This window comes from Hippoglossus hippoglossus, chromosome 7 (assembly GCF_009819705.1).
Source record: "Hippoglossus hippoglossus isolate fHipHip1 chromosome 7, fHipHip1.pri, whole genome shotgun sequence".
NCBI lineage: Eukaryota > Metazoa > Chordata > Actinopteri > Pleuronectiformes > Pleuronectidae > Hippoglossus > Hippoglossus hippoglossus.
The window spans coordinates 13,762,900-13,778,656 of NC_047157.1; the positions used below are offsets into that span (position 1 = coordinate 13,762,900).

At 42.3% G+C, this 15,757-nt stretch overlaps 1 protein-coding gene across 4 annotated transcripts; it reads right to left on the reverse strand.

Moving 5' to 3' along the window:
- Positions 1-97: 97 nt before the first annotated feature.
- eno1a (enolase 1a, (alpha)) lies at positions 98-8,471 on the reverse strand. Of its 4 annotated transcripts, none has more exons than XM_034589558.1 (12): positions 8,316-8,471; positions 6,190-6,284; positions 4,420-4,515; positions 4,209-4,267; positions 3,432-3,501; positions 2,595-2,728; positions 2,283-2,505; positions 1,701-1,898; positions 1,142-1,343; positions 916-1,024; positions 706-764; positions 98-611 (listed from the first exon to the last, which is right to left on the reverse strand). In XM_034589558.1, exons 2-12 carry the CDS (start codon positions 6,272-6,274, stop codon positions 548-550), a joined length of 1,299 nt encoding a protein of 432 aa, XP_034445449.1. In that variant the 5' UTR covers positions 6,275-6,284; positions 8,316-8,471; the 3' UTR covers positions 98-547. The 4 variants fall into 4 exon arrangements, with proteins under 4 accessions (XP_034445449.1, XP_034445447.1, XP_034445446.1 ...); XM_034589556.1 differs by lacking the exon at positions 8,316-8,471 and adding an exon at positions 6,381-6,567; XM_034589555.1 differs by lacking the exons at positions 4,209-4,267; positions 8,316-8,471 and adding exons at positions 3,893-3,951; positions 6,381-6,553.
- Between the last annotated feature and the right edge of the window lie 7,286 nt (positions 8,472-15,757).

Here is a 15,757-nt window from a genome sequence, read left to right on the forward strand (position 1 = left end):
TTTGATTAATCAATTTCATTAAGAAACTCACATTTGAAGATTAAAAGCAAAACACATAGTAAAATGATCAACATGACGATAAAAAAAGGACAAAACATTTCAAACTATATTGTTTAATACAGGTTTCTTTCAACGCTTACAGCAGCACGAGACCTTGTCAGATGCGACACATTGCACATACAGTACTTTTACCACTGCTCGAGGCAGAGCCATACTAGAGTTACAGTAGCTCAAGTAGAGGACCAAGAATCACAACAACTCACGAGAAGCTAAACAAAAGAATCTCTCACACAGTTACACAGACACAAACATAGGGACCAACACTAATCCGGAGCAAAAGCATAGTTTGCGGATGAGCCTGACTGAAGTCGGACTAGGGGATGTACTGTAGCCTCTACACGCCACAGACCACAGACTTGGACCTTGGCTTTCAGCTGTGTTCTCTCAATCTTCTCTCCAGACAAGGCAGGTGACCTAGTGTGGCCTAAATGTGTGGGCGTTAGTCGTGAGCGATGAACACAGAGAGGCCCAGGGAGGAAGACTTTGCTCAGATGGGGTGTCTGAAGTTCTGGCCAGCGAAACGGGCCTTGTCGCCAAGCTCCTCCTCAATCCTGAGTGAGAGAGATTAAAGTTTATTAACACGGTTGGATCTACAGCCTGTGACAAGCTGCAATACTGAGCAATGAACACACAAGTCAAACTTACCTGAGCAGCTGGTTGTACTTGGCCAAGCGCTCAGATCGGCAAGGTGCACCTGTCTTGATCTGGAGGAGATGATTATTGACATTAAAAACCAAATATGCGATGTAAGAAAATCTACACCTGGGATACAGTCACAGTCAGCTTTAAAAGTCTCTACACGGATGACACCAAGCTGATGAATAGATTCAAATTATTAATCAGTTGGGGTTTTACCTGTCCAGTGCAGAGACCAACCACCAGGTCGGCAATGAAGGTGTCCTCTGTCTCTCCGGAGCGATGGCTGACCATCACGCCCCAGCCATTACTCTGGGCCATCTTGCAGCTGAAAAAAAGAAAACACACAAAAGGTAAAACCCTGTTAGGTCGGCTGACGCTTTATTTACTCTCTTGAGATTTTGGCAACAAAGCGTGACGGCTCTGCTCTGTTGTGGACACTCACGCCTCCAGGGACTCTGTGACGGAGCCGATCTGGTTGACTTTAAGCAGCAGGCAGTTGCAGGCCTTCTCGGCCACACCCTTGGCGATGCGCTTGGGGTTGGTGACGGTGAGGTCATCGCCCACCACCTGGATACTGGTGCTGGCGGTGAATTTGGACCAACCCTCCCAGTCATCCTGGTCGAAGGGGTCCTCGATGGACACAACTGTTAGATAGGAGACGAGAGAGATATGTTACAATAGTTCATAGATCAAAAACATTAGAATTGTTTCAAATAGACATTTTTGGTCCATGGTTAGTATTTGCACCTTAAATCTGCAATAACTGAGATTTCTGGCCACCCGGGGGCAGCAGAAACAAGCGTTTACATGCTCTACAAGCAGCTGTACCATGGATTTTTAGAGCTTCTTTGCTCGAAATAGCTTCCTGCTATAGCTGCTAACAATGTTCATTCGCTTGGTCAGAGTCCTTCATGATTTGCCTTTTTTCCTGCCTTACTAAATGGACCTCTGCAACAGAACTTTTTCCAGACGTAAATCAGAGACCATGTGTTAAAACCCACCAGGGTAATCTTTGACAAAGCTCCTGTAGAGGTCAGCCAGTTTGTCAGAGGAAATGTAGCGGCTGGGGTCGTCAGGCGACTTGAAGTCCAGGTCATACTTTCCGCCCTTGTAGAATTCTGAGGCAGCCACGTCCATGCCGATGACAATCTTGTCAGTGTAGCCGGCCTTGCCGATGGCATTCTTCAGCAGCTCCAGGGCTGAAAGGAGAACAACACGCTACATTAGAAAAATGTGATCAATCAATCACAACCTTTTCACAAATGAGTCACCATTGACTACTCTGCTCCACTGGGGCATTTGCCATATCAGTATCTTGGCCTGACACTGGAGTCACAGTCAAAGCACTCTGTGCTGAGCTGAGGCCTTAATTTAGAAACCATATGTCAGGCCAAGAGTGAGATGATAAGTAAAGCACTTCCCTGGGAATGCTCTGCTTTCAAGACACTCAGTCTGGACGAGTCAAGGCACACAGCAACAATTCCAATTAAGTGTTGCTTAAAATAAGTACTTTGTTCAGATGGATCTTTACTCTATTGGCTTGTAATTAAGAGTTTTTACGACTTTCTGACATTTCCACTCACCTTCCTTGTTCTCCAAGATGTTGGGGGCGAAGCCTCCCTCATCTCCTACGTTGGTGGCGTCCTGGCCGTACTTCTCCTTGATGACATTCTTCAGGTTGTGGTAGACCTCGGCACCGATACGCATGGCCTCCTTGAAAGTGCTGGCTCCCACAGGCAGGATCATGAACTCCTGCATGGCGAGCTTGTTGCCAGCGTGGGAGCCGCCGTTGATGACGTTGAAAGCCTGACGGGAAGCAGAGAGGAATCACAGCTGAATATAATGGTATTAAAGAGACTTTAAAAAGCCTGTGGTAACTGCACTATCATGCTCACAGGGACAGGGAGGATGACTTCAGGGTTGCCAGCCAGGTCAGCAATGTGGCGGTAGAGGGGGACGCCCTTCTCTGCTGCACCAGCCTTGCACACAGCCAGGGACACGCCCAGGATGGCATTAGCACCAAACTTTGCTGAGGGAGGACAGACACAAATATTTCACTATACTGTTTGTTTTTACATTTAAGAAATATTATTATCTTCTAATATGTCTATATTATTTATATCAGTAACTCATGATCTTGAAATAATAAAGTTCTGACTTTTCTGTTGCATGACAACACAATTTATGAACGGCTATTGGTGTTTATGTGGAATTTTTTATTAAAGACCATGATTTCATTATTGAAAACAATCTATTTTGATATCCGAATTTACCAACCCCCATGAATATGGGAACAAATTTTAATTGAAAAATTAAGGGTCCAAAATCAATACTTCATTCAGTTCTACCTGCTTAACAGACACTGAGTAGTATGTTGGGATTTCTCACACAAATTGTTTCATGGCCCTTTTCCAGAGCACTGCATTGTGGGAAAATGTGCTATATATAATGTTGACACAATTTTTAATGCAGAACATGGTGGATAAATGTATCCATCAGAATTAAGGTGCAAATATATCTGGCAAATTTAAATAGCCAATTAGATACTTCATATGTTGATGTAAAAATGTACGTCCACCAAACTGTTCTGCTCACTTGACATGAATACACCCAATTATCATGGATACATTTATGTTGAAAATTAGATATTGTTTCATAGTTAACTGTTTATTTCAGTAGACAGAATTGTATACATTTCAGATCACTAAGCTCAACTTAAAGTAGCATCTTACACTTGTTTTCTGTGCCATCCATGTCCAGCATCAGCTTGTCGACCTTCTCCTGATCCACAACACTCACGTTCTGGATTAGACACAATATCACATGTTACACTGTACATTCAGATATGAAAAAAAGACTTAACACTTTTAGTTTTAACTCGTTAGTTCAGAAGAACACACAATAATGTTAGGATAATCACAGCATCTCAGAATTATTAAAGAACCACTGAAGCTCTGCTGTTAATACAACCGTTAATTTCCAAGATTACAAAACGAGGTCAGAGTAAAATACTCAAACAGCTGCTCAACGTGTCAGTTTGATGCCACGTCTTAACACTTGTTCCACAACTGTACAGTTAGTCATTGGCAGACTGTCCATGCTGCTGTTGCCAGAGCCACTAATGTTTTTACCAGAGTTCCGACCGAGATTAAAAATGAAATAGTAATATTAATCAAACAATTAATGGGCTCACCTTGCTAACCAGTGCAGGTGCAATAGTTTTATTGATATGATCAACAGCTTTTGAGACACCTGCAAGGGACAAGCAGACCGTGACTGATGCAGAAAGAAGAAAACCATGCAGCCGCAGACGACACAGATGACCACAGAGCAACCATCCGATCTTAGGAGGGTGTAATGTGAAAAAAATATAAAATAATATATATTTTTTCTTTTTAGATCGGTGAACATCTGTGAATGCCTGCCAGGGTTAGTTTCCAAAGGCAAACTCCACTCTTCATGCTGCTGATATGTCAAAGCGTCATCATGTGACTCCCCACTTTATTTACCTGGTTACACAATGCAGGGGCCAAGAATTCATTTATATATTTAACTGCTCTTTTGACTCCTAACAGAGGGAAGAGAGACAGAGGAGGTGGAAATGAGGAAGTAAGAGATGAGGACAGACGGGAGAATGTATAATAGTGTTGAAAGGAAATAAACATGAGAGCAGAATAAAGTCGGAAAGTTTAAAGGGGGAAATTAAGACAGAGGCCTTACCTTTGCCCATGTAGCGTGTTTTGTCATTGTCACGGAGCTCCAGAGCCTCATAGATGCCAGTGGAAGCACCGCTGGGCACTGCAGCTCTGAAAAGACCTTGAAGACACAGAGAGGGCGTTTTGGAACTTGTCATTTCGTAAAGTGCTGGGTCGTGTCCAGGAAAGCCGGCAAAGCACCCACTGCAGTTTGAAAAATGTTTCAATTTAATTTTATTATATGAGCCATTACCATTAAAACCAACCTCCTGTGATAACTATATATATATTCATACATCAAATTCTGCAAACACAAACACGTTCTTTGGGACTTTTAGCACAGGACGACCTTCTTCATATTCAAGGAGCATCAACAAGTGAAATGCCCTCTGTGTTCAGCTTATGAGAAATGCAGAATGTGTGGTGAAAGTTGTACTGGCTGTTATGTAACAGGGGAAGGACGGGCTGCCAACTGAGCATGTGCAGTGCATTTGTGGAAGGATGCCAAGCGGCCAGGCCCATAACAATGAAAGGGCCTCCATTTTGGATTCACCCAAGTGAGGAGGAATTGAGGGGATGAGCAAAGATCCATTCGGTCTGCTCGGTGGACCGGCAGGGATGGTGCGAGTCTGAGGGAATTTAGGACAGAGCTGCTGTTAAAACCTGGAGCTCAGGATTAACACATCATCTGCATCAGAAAATGAAGCCGGAGGAGGAGGAGGAGGAGGAGGAGGGGGGGCTGGGAGCAATCAATCAGGCTATAAACATTTTATACTTGCTTTATGAAATAAAAACAACCAAAGAGTCAGTAATAAAAGCCACTGAAATTACATCATTCCAGCAACAAGCATAGGAGGCTTTCTAGTATCCCTGTGCCCGTGTGGCGAGCCGGTTACATAACACAGCAGAAGACATGCAGTTCCTGTGGCAGACGTGCTCATAGCTGCAGCACGCTCGCTTCAGTCTGCGCCGCTGCTGCCAACACACGCCTGGAGGACTTAAAAGGGAATCTTGTCAGAAAAGAAAAAACAAGGGGTAAAGGTGCCGTTTACAGTAAACTGGAGCACCTCACGCCCATCCAACACTAGGCCTGCAGAGTACAGCCAGTGCATTAGAGGCAGTGGAGCCTGTCCCTCTTACTTCCATGTCAATGCTCATTCAGGTTTATTCATTAACATTCTCTGGACATTGCACTGGGTTGAGCTGTTCCTTTGTTTTTGCTCTCGGAACAGACACAGCTCGCCAGACATTTCAATCACAGCCCGGCCATTAGCTAATTGAATAAACTCAATACGTGCTAAACAGAACACCACTATTTGTTTGCAGATTATGTAATCTACAGTTAGATAAGGAAAACACATTAAGGTTTAATTTACCTGACACCTCTAACTTTCTCAACTCAACTCACAGGTTTCCTCGATGCACAAACTGTATGAGCAACATGTGCTTCCACACAGGAACCATTACAGTAACAAAATGCTGTAGAGGCAGTGTGATATTACAGGAGCTATTTTCACTCATTCACCATCTGATCTCATCCACTCTGGGCAAGGAGCTGGCGACAGGGAAGCCACACTGGCTTTACCACCCTGATCTACTACTTATCTAGTTTTCACATTCAAAAAAATAATAATAATAATAATGAATATAACTGCTGGTTTTATGCCAAGTTATTGATTTATGGTTGTACATACAGTTAAGTGTGATTTGTAACTAAGGTCTTCTGTAGCAGGCTAGCTAGTTGTGCCAGCCTCGGTCACAGTATATAAAAGGGTATATATTAGCCATACAGTACCTTTCTTGGTGTACAGATCGACCTCCACTGTGGGGTTGCCACGGGAGTCAAAAATCTCACGAGCGTGGATCTTCAGGATAGACATGGTTCTGGATCTGCAGAGGAAACGACAGGAAACAGAGGTCGGTACAGTTCTGTTCTGCTCCACAGGCCGAGGACACAGACGCTGGTTAGCTTGCACTGTCACTTACTGAATGTGAGTCACAGCAGTGAGTGGGCAGAATTTTGAAATGCTCAATGACAAACTTGAGACAAAATGTGATCTAATTTGCAGTTGGAGTTTGGAGACACTGAGCCAAGCTATGAACCCGCTCATGGATCCTCTGATTCAACATATATCTTGGCCGTGCACCCCCCCCCCCCCCCGGAGCAGATGACGTGAGCTGGGGAGGATTGCAGAGATATAAGTCACAGAGAGGCGGGGCTTATGCAGCATGAAAAAAATCTCTGCAAGTTCCTACCGTTGACTTAATGTATGAGATTACAAAACAGCATTGCAAAATACTTGCAAAACACAGTCAAACAGTTAAGTAAGAAGACCTGATAGCAATAATGAAAAGATAAGATAAACGAGTGGCTCTGCAAAGTAAATGTTCTTTTTGTGCACGTGTCAGTGTGTTCTTACGAATTACAGGACTTAGTAGTGGTCTAATATCACAAAGCCTTCGTTATCTCTGCAAAATTCCAGCGCTGGAGGTCAGAGAAGGTTATGAAGCCAGACTGTCGGGCCCTGACGCCTGCAGCGCTATTGATTTTCATTTGTTTTATCTAACTTGCCCTGAATCACCCGAACTAACGTGTGCATCAACCCACTGTGGACGTGCATGACTGAACTTTGAGAACAACCTCCACAGCTGAGCTACAGAGCAACTACAGCGGAAACAATGGAAAAATCCTCCGTCCTGAAAAGTGGAAACTTGCCACCGGCTGCAGCCGAGAGGTAAAATCACTAAAACACTTAGGCTAAATGGAAATATTTTACAGCCTACTCAGATTTGGTGTTGAAGCGCAGTACTTTCTTTTATACTGAACATAATGTGACCTTGGCACAGAGGTTTAGTTGATAGATAGTTCTTAAAGTAAATCTTTTCTTCTAAGTTACGGCTTTTGGCTCATGGCAGCAGCTGCACACACTGCAAACACATTAAGTCTAGTTCTATTCCATTTTAAAGGTGTTTGCTGCCAGATCATTGCTACAACTAGAAAGCAAGGAGGTAACCTGGTGGCACAAAATGGCAGCCACTGATAAATAAATAATTCCAGGTCGATACTTGATATGTTTTGCATGTAAATTAGGATTGAGCTGCATTAGAGTAAACCATCAAACCATTATTGCATATTAATTACGATTTAATAAACTACATGTAAACTGCATGCATCCTCTGCAGCTGTGTTGGGCAGAGAACGTGACTATAAAACCACCAGTGGAAGAGAAACACGGATGATTGTATAATGTCTCCTCATGCAGTAGTTTTCCTCTGTCGGTCGGACACACCCCCCTCCTCAGGTCTGCTGCAAGCAACTGGTAGATCAGCCTGAAGCAGCACGAGAGGAGGCTGAGAAATCCCACCACCACCACCACCACCACCATCATCCTTCTTATCATCTTCATCATCCTTCTTATCATCATCATCATCCTTCTTATCATCTTCATCATCCTTCTTATCATCTTCATCATCCTGTAAGGCCTCATGATGGCTCTTTAGGAGATGGAAACGACTGTCTGCTAGAAAGTTGGGGCTGCAACTTGACGCCCCCTTTCCCACACACACACACACACACACTGCAGCAGCAGCAGCTCTAAATGGAGTGACATCTCGCCAGCTGACGTTTAAAAATAGACGGAGGGCGACAATCTACACACACACACACACACGCCCATTAACCGAGGATCGCATAAAAACCCAGGAAACGAGCAAAGTGAATGATCAGCTGACACGAGGACACTTTGAGGTGAAAGTCGAGCATGAAGAAGAACACCGTGTACACATTTACACAACACAAGCATTTTCCCGTACGACAACACAAAGTCTCTGAGAATAAAACAGCAGAAGCTCGTCAGCCTGGAGCTGCTCGCTGGTAGCGGACGGTGGATAACAGGTATAACGGAGGAGCAGGAGTTTTACCTTCAGGCCTTCACTGTGTGCAAGGTCGGTGCTGCGTGTGTCTGTCGTGCGGACGGGCAGAGAAGGCGCTCGTGACGCTCCGGCGCGGAGGATAAGTGGACGGAGACCCGGAAGCAGCTGTTGCGAGGGAGCGACGCGATTGGCTGAGCGCTGACTCATGCGGGTGGGGATGGGCGGACGAGACGGGGAGTCACGCACGTTCACGAGTCGAGGATGAAGAGGATGCGGGTTTTTGGCGTTTCATCACTTGTGATAGAAGATTGTGTGTGTGTGTGTGGCCGTGCAGGGAGGGATCGTTGTTTTATTTTTTTAATTCGAAGCGGGTTGTGGGTAATGTAGTTTATATTGGGGGTGGGGGGGGCATCATGCGGAGAGATGACGCAGGAATGAGTACGTGCAGAGCAGCAGGCAGAGCCTATGCGGTGTTTGGTCACATGACAATTGTCGGTCACGTTTTCCCATCGTGAATTTCAACACGTACCAGAAGATGGAGACGTGTTTGCTTTTCATTTTCAAATCAAACCAACAGGAAGTGTTCGACCGATGGTTAGCAAACCAGAAGATGGCCACAGGAAACACTGGTGGAAAAGAAGTAGGAAGAGTACAAGTTGTTTCAACAGCCTCTCAAGGACATCAAATATGTACTGCAAGTTTGAGGTGGTTTCCTTTTATTTTACTTTATACCCCTTCTCCATTACATTAGAGGGAAGTAATTCAGTTTTTACTCCACTACATGTATCTTAAAAGCATCAGTTACTAGTTACTTCTGTGGAATAACTGTAAAACATAAGATGATCTAAGAGGATCCTATGTTTTAAATGTGTTAAGTAGTTTTTTGAATAAATGTAGTCTTAACAAAAAAGAAGAACTAGAAATAGAAAAAAATAGAAGTTGTTTCTGCAGCTTTTAAATGACACTTGATATAATATAATATAATCATGTACTGCAAGTTTGAGTGGTTTCCTCTTATTCTACTTCACACCTCTACTCCATTACATGATGGAAGGAAGTAACGTAGTTTTTACTCCACTCCATTTATCTAACAGCATTGGTTACTTTTCAGAAATAACTGTGTAAAGTAGATTTTTTAAATAAATGTATTATTAGTATTAAAGTAGAATAACTTATCAACCTGTTGATAAAATATGATGCACCATTATTAATTCAAGTACACAACAGGAGGAAGTGAAGGAAGCTAGAATTGGCTCCGCCCTGACTTACTACAACACTGAACTACAGCTTATGTACACCAACAATCATCATACTATGATATAATACACTAATAAGAGGTACGCTGCATAGTTTGTTCTTTTACTTTTGACATTTTAAGCTCATTTTGTTGCAGATATGTGTTTAGTCTTTTAAAAAATATAAAAGTGTAGGAGCAATACTGGGTTAACTTTGACCAGTACCCATGGGTAGAACACCACTGTGTCAATAATCAAACCGTAGTATGGAACAGAGTGAGACTTTTCATTCAGACATTGCAGTGATGAATCCCAACATGAGAAAAAAGGGGGTTTCCCCAGACGTCTGACTTCTCATCATTCCCACGACAGCAGTTTCATGCAGCTGCGCAGTGCGGTGCAGCATCCAGGCTGCTGAAGTGTGATGGACGCCTGCTGCAGTGACCTTGAGACAGTCAGTGTTACATCCTACTGCGCCCTCTGCTGTCCACATGCTCTCAGTAAAAGAAAAACACACACACACCCAACATCAAGGGCCTTGAGCTGACATTTCCAAATAAGGGTCGAGTTCCTGATAACAGTTTTTATCGATTGCTTAATCACTTTGTCCTCTCTGACATCAGCAGAAGTCGAGAATGACACAGTCTGTTTGCAAAGTTCTCAAACTCTCACAAAACATTAAACTCATGCAATGAAAGTAAATATTTCCCTCAAACATCACAACTTGCAGTCAAACGAATACATTATTTTAAATCAATCACTACACAGTAAACAACAAAAAACTAAATACAGGTATTGAAGCAGTTCATCCGTTCCGTGTCTGTGCCATTAGATGCATCTTTATAGTTTGTGCCAAAAAGGCAAGCCAACATGAATTGTATTATTTTCTCCCCTGAAGATTTTAGTAGACATAACCCTGTTGAACTCTGCACCAGCAAACTTCACACTTTACGATGCTCTGTTGATGTACAGTAAAAACAAGATATTTTCTAATGAAGTTTCACTCATTTGAATGTGCAGGTCTATCTGTGTCTTTAAAATGTACAACCTATAGTAACTAAGTATACAAAATGTACACTTTCAATATGGTCCCGCTTTTGTTCTTAAAAAACTAATTTAAAGAATTAAACCACAAATCAGAAATACTCAGACTACTACAATGTCACTCAATAGAGTGCATGCCTCCGCCAAGGCCCAACAGTTACCTTGTGAAAGCACATTTAAATTCACTAGATACAGATTTTGATTTGGATCTGCACCAAACTAATTGTTCTCTGAAAAATTAACGAAAATGTTTAAAAGCACAAGAAAGAGCAACTATGTTTCTGGATCTGCCCCCTGATCCAGATATGGGTTCCTCCCTGACCAATACCACATCCTTCCAGTTTCCTGGTAATCTGTCCTCCTAACTAACAGACAAATAAACGCAGTTTATTTTAAACTGAGAAAGGATAAATACTGTGAATACAAATACCATGAAATACAGTAGACATTGCAGTAAAGAAACCAAATGGAATTTATGGATGGAAATACACAATGATATACCAAATTGTCTGCAAAGAGCAACACTGAGGGGGGTAAAAACAATACACATTTTGTAAGCTGATCATATTCTTTGCATATTTGATCAGATGGAAAGTCAAGTAGAAAAGAACAAATTGTACCAGAGTAAATATACTTTCTTCAACCAATAACTACAAACCAGACGGAGATGTAATGAATTATGTTTGAGTTCAGTCTTTCGTCAAGGCCATTTATAAGCAGCTATCTTAGCTAACCACAGAGCCTGGAAACAGTTGGCCTGTGTCTGGTAAATGTCTGTCACCTGTGTGACAGGTTCTCTCTGGCCTTACTCCTGACGACTACCTGTGAAACGGTTGGAGGCAGCTGCACTGGCACTCTGTTCATGAAATGCTGGTGAAGGCAGCAGCAAAGGAGGAATGATAAAAGAGAGTTGTAGCATGTTGCTGTCAGCCAGTTTAAAATATTTTCCCATAGCCAACGTTTCCTAGATGTTACATTACAATGTGAGGCAGCGTGGATGGCAGTGGTGTGAGTGACCTTTACCCTACTGCATGGTTTCTAAGGATTTAGCCAAACTTTGTTTTAGTAAGTCCTCCTCAAACTGTACTTTCACTTTTCTGTTGTTTGTGTGCAGAGTTTTTCATATTCAGTCTATAGTGCAGAGAGTTTGTTTTCATCCTACCTGGTTTATCTGCTGTGAAGATTTTATAGTCAATGTTTTTGATCAAATGAAACTGAATTAGCTTTATTAATGTTTTCGTGTGTGGCCTACATATCAGTCTGAACGATTGACTTAGCTCCTGTTGTTTTTATTTCAGAGATCTGTTGAGCAACTGACACAATATTCAAACCCCAGTTAACAACTTTTCAAAAATAAAAGCTCTAATTCAGCTAAATATAAAGCATGGATGGAACAAAACAAACTGAGAGGATTTGACAAAACCCCAAACAGGAAGTGATTCTGTGAATGTTGCTGCCATGATGGAGATCAGCACCAGTGACACCCATGAATGTCTGTGTCAGTCCTATATGGTGACATAAAAAAATTACATTATATAAATTATAAAATAATCTGGCAGTGATCTTGATCCATGGTTTTGACCTGTTAGAGACTGCTGCTCAACTGTCCGGAGACTGAAGACACACTGCCACGCCCCCACTGACTGCTACAGTGCGCTGGTCACCTGTTAATTCAAATTTTTGATAATATAAAAAATATAACTTTTTGTCCAAATCGCACCAAATTTGACGCTGCACTTCACTGGGCCATTTACAATGCATATGCCAAGTGTGACGCCAATAAGATGAACGGTTATCGAGATAGTCGTTCCACATACAGACACAGACTGACAGACTTTAGTGGAATTAGAAGGTAGATGATCTCCTCCCTCTCTGCCTCACTGATTTTCATTGCAATGATCTTGACAGCCAAACACATATATGTATAGTTTTCAGACCAGAGTCGACAAAATGTATTCATTACAGGCAGCATTTTTTCACATGGCATGTCCTCATAAATAGCAGTGCAGAGCTGTTCAGTGACTCAGACTGTGGCACCGGCATCTTCCAGGTATATATGTGTGTAAATGCAGGAGCAGGGCGTTGCTGGACACATGCTTCATGCTGAGTTTACTGTGGGTAAATAAAGACTTAAAACTCAACCATGTTTTTTTTGTACAGTGTTTTTTTTTTCTTGATCCACAGGGCTATACCAACAATCAATATGTTGTCATACATCACTTGGGAAACTATGAGCTGTGTAACTTCCCCTAATATCTGAGTTTGCATGATTTGTGTGGTAGCTTGTATTATCGTCTCAGACAGAGGACAAATTACAAAGTTAATCATTTTTCACAAAACCTTGAAACAAGCTTTATTACAAACAGTCCATCTGCACCATTTAAACCATTTGAATAGCTCAAATCCACTCCAAAAAAAATAATAGATTCTTCCTTGGACTAAACCTCTTCTAAAAAGTTGGTTTAGAAGTTTTTACGTAATCCTGCTAACTAACAAACAGACAGGCACAGAAACACAGACCTCCTTTGGTGGAGATGAAAAATCATTCGTTTTGTTTTTACATCCTGCTCAGTCCAGGACCTTGTTGGAGCACGTGCAGAAAGGCAAACTACTCTGCGCTGTCTGTCATTTATCATGTTTGAGCCTCTTGCCTACTGTTTAATCAGGTTATTCCTCCGCCAAGGAGATTATATTCTCATCGCTGTCTGTCTGTTTGTTTGCAGGATTACGGAGAACCTACTAAACTGATTTTATTAAAACTTGTTGGACGAGTGCCATATGGGCCGAGAAAGAAGTCATTTGATTTTGGAGGGTGTTCAATTAAGGGAACAGATCCAGGACAGGATAAGATAAGATAAAATAAGATTGCCTCCCAGTCCCTGGTAAGATCCATAGACTGTTTTAATCCTACCTCCTCCATGTTATAGGATGAGACATGGACCAAACTCAAAAGTCTGAGTACACGTCAAATAAACATTTTTATAAGATGATTTCCGTAATTTCTCTTATCACACTGATGCCTGTTTAATTGTTATTCTTTCTGCTTAGTTTGGTCTTAATTAGTTATTTGATGATATCAAAACAAGGTGAAACATTATGATTGACAGCTGAGACTGACTTGTTATTGGCCGGGCGCTTGTACAGACAGGGCGTCGCTATCGTGGCTCCATCGCAGGATTCCATCACGCCTCATTAACTCTAGCTCTTTAACTGGTAGGCTCTTGCAGCCTTTCTCCTAAAGACATTCTTTAAAAATTGGAATAAGTGACCTTCAGTGTAATGGATTCTAATCTGACTCATAAAAATGCAAGAAACCACATAGAGGACAAATCTAGGAATGTTGTTGTCCTATCAAGGGAACTTGGGCAGTCACCTGTTTATATTAACTAACCTATACTCCAGCAAATTTACCCAAAGTCTAACTTCATAAACTTCAAGAGACAGAATCCAGCCTTTTTATTGTATTGTATGAATTTACTAATAATTAAATTATTACGATAAATTTAATTTGTTGTTCCTCTTTACAGGCACCATCACAGGACACTGTACATCCAACCTGCAGGTGAATCATATACGTGCAGCTCACCATATGTGGTCTTTAAATTACCAGGCTTGCTCTTGGCTGGTACAGTTACATCATTAAGTTTCCAAAGACCATAACAACTATAATTGTCCTCAAGGCAAAGATAAACCTAGTGATTTACTGAAGGAGAAGACAGCATCGCATCATTTGGCAGTGCTGCTGTATGCTGTAGTTAAGCGCCGAGGGGAATCAAGCCCTTGGCCCTTTAATGATGCCGTATTTTCTGTAAGTGTGGAAAACACCGTCCTGTCACTTCAATCAAAGAGATAAGCTCTGTTCTCTGCACATGCATTTGTTTGAAAGTATTTTTATCAGCCTTCAGGCCTCGACGGCCAAACACAAAAACAACTGGTATCAATCAAGAGCAGGTCGCACAGAGGTCGTAAACTCCAGGCCAGAGAGGACGGAACAATGAGAGGCTTAAATCAAGGTGAGCCCTTTGATCACTTTGTAATTTAATCACACACATACACACACACGCATGCACACATGTTTGTACTTCTATCTCAGTAGGTGACACATTGGCATAAAGCATTCCCTAGCCCCTTACCCTCAAACCCTGACCATCCAAACTAAATGCCTAACCTTAACCCTAACCCTAACCTAATTCTAACCCTAAAACCAAGTCTTAACCCCTTAAACAGCCCTTTGAAAAAGTGAGGACCGGCCGAAATGTCCTCACTTTGCAGAAATGTCCCCACTCTGTATAAAGGTCTATGCCTAAAATGGCCCTCACAAAGATATAAGTACAGTAACACACACACTCAGTCCTCGTCTCAAACTTAATCCTATTTCTGAATGCAACCCTTCATTAAAGGAGTAATTCAAAACTTCATAAGAATCCTAATTTGAAACCCTGCCCTCGGTGCTATGGTAAAGGCAGAGCAAAATACACCTTGTTGTATTTGCCCAAGGACACTTAGGCATGCGGAACGGCAGAGACAGGTATCGAACCGCTGACCCTCTAGTTAGTGGACGACTCGCTCCCCTTTGGGAGGCTGGTTCTCTTCCAGTGATACCAACTGATACAAAATTTTGAACCCACTCAAGTCCTGGAGCTCTCTCTATAGTCAAACTGACCATTGGGACTCAGGGACAAACCGTAGGCCAGTGGACCGCAAAGAAATTCCTTAATTGAATCTCTTTATCGGTCCTGTTTGTGTGTCTGTCATTCAGGGTGCTCACGAAACAATATTTTGTGTGTGTAGCTTGCAGAGAAGCAATCTAAATGCTGGTGGGGTCATTAGATAATGCAAAAAACGCGTCTATATGCTCTTTAATGAACCCTTCACCCCCAACCCCAGAGACGGGCTAAATATTTTCCCTTCTCCCTTATTTTGACATCCTTGTGAACACATGTGCTCCTCCCAGGCAAACAGGCAATCCCACACCCCTGGGTTGGATGACTCTGGCATTTACAGTTGAGGTGCAGAACATGTTACAACTAGTGTGCAGCACCAGGTGATGCACGACATAATATTCGCAGATTTTATGTATCATCTCTGGCTCCCATGCTTTTAATTCACGGATGTGTCTCCATATCAGCAGCCATCCAGATGTTTTCAGGATGACTCACTGTGTTACCGCCAAAGTGACTGTGTTTCCTGTGAAAACTGATAAGTTTTGTT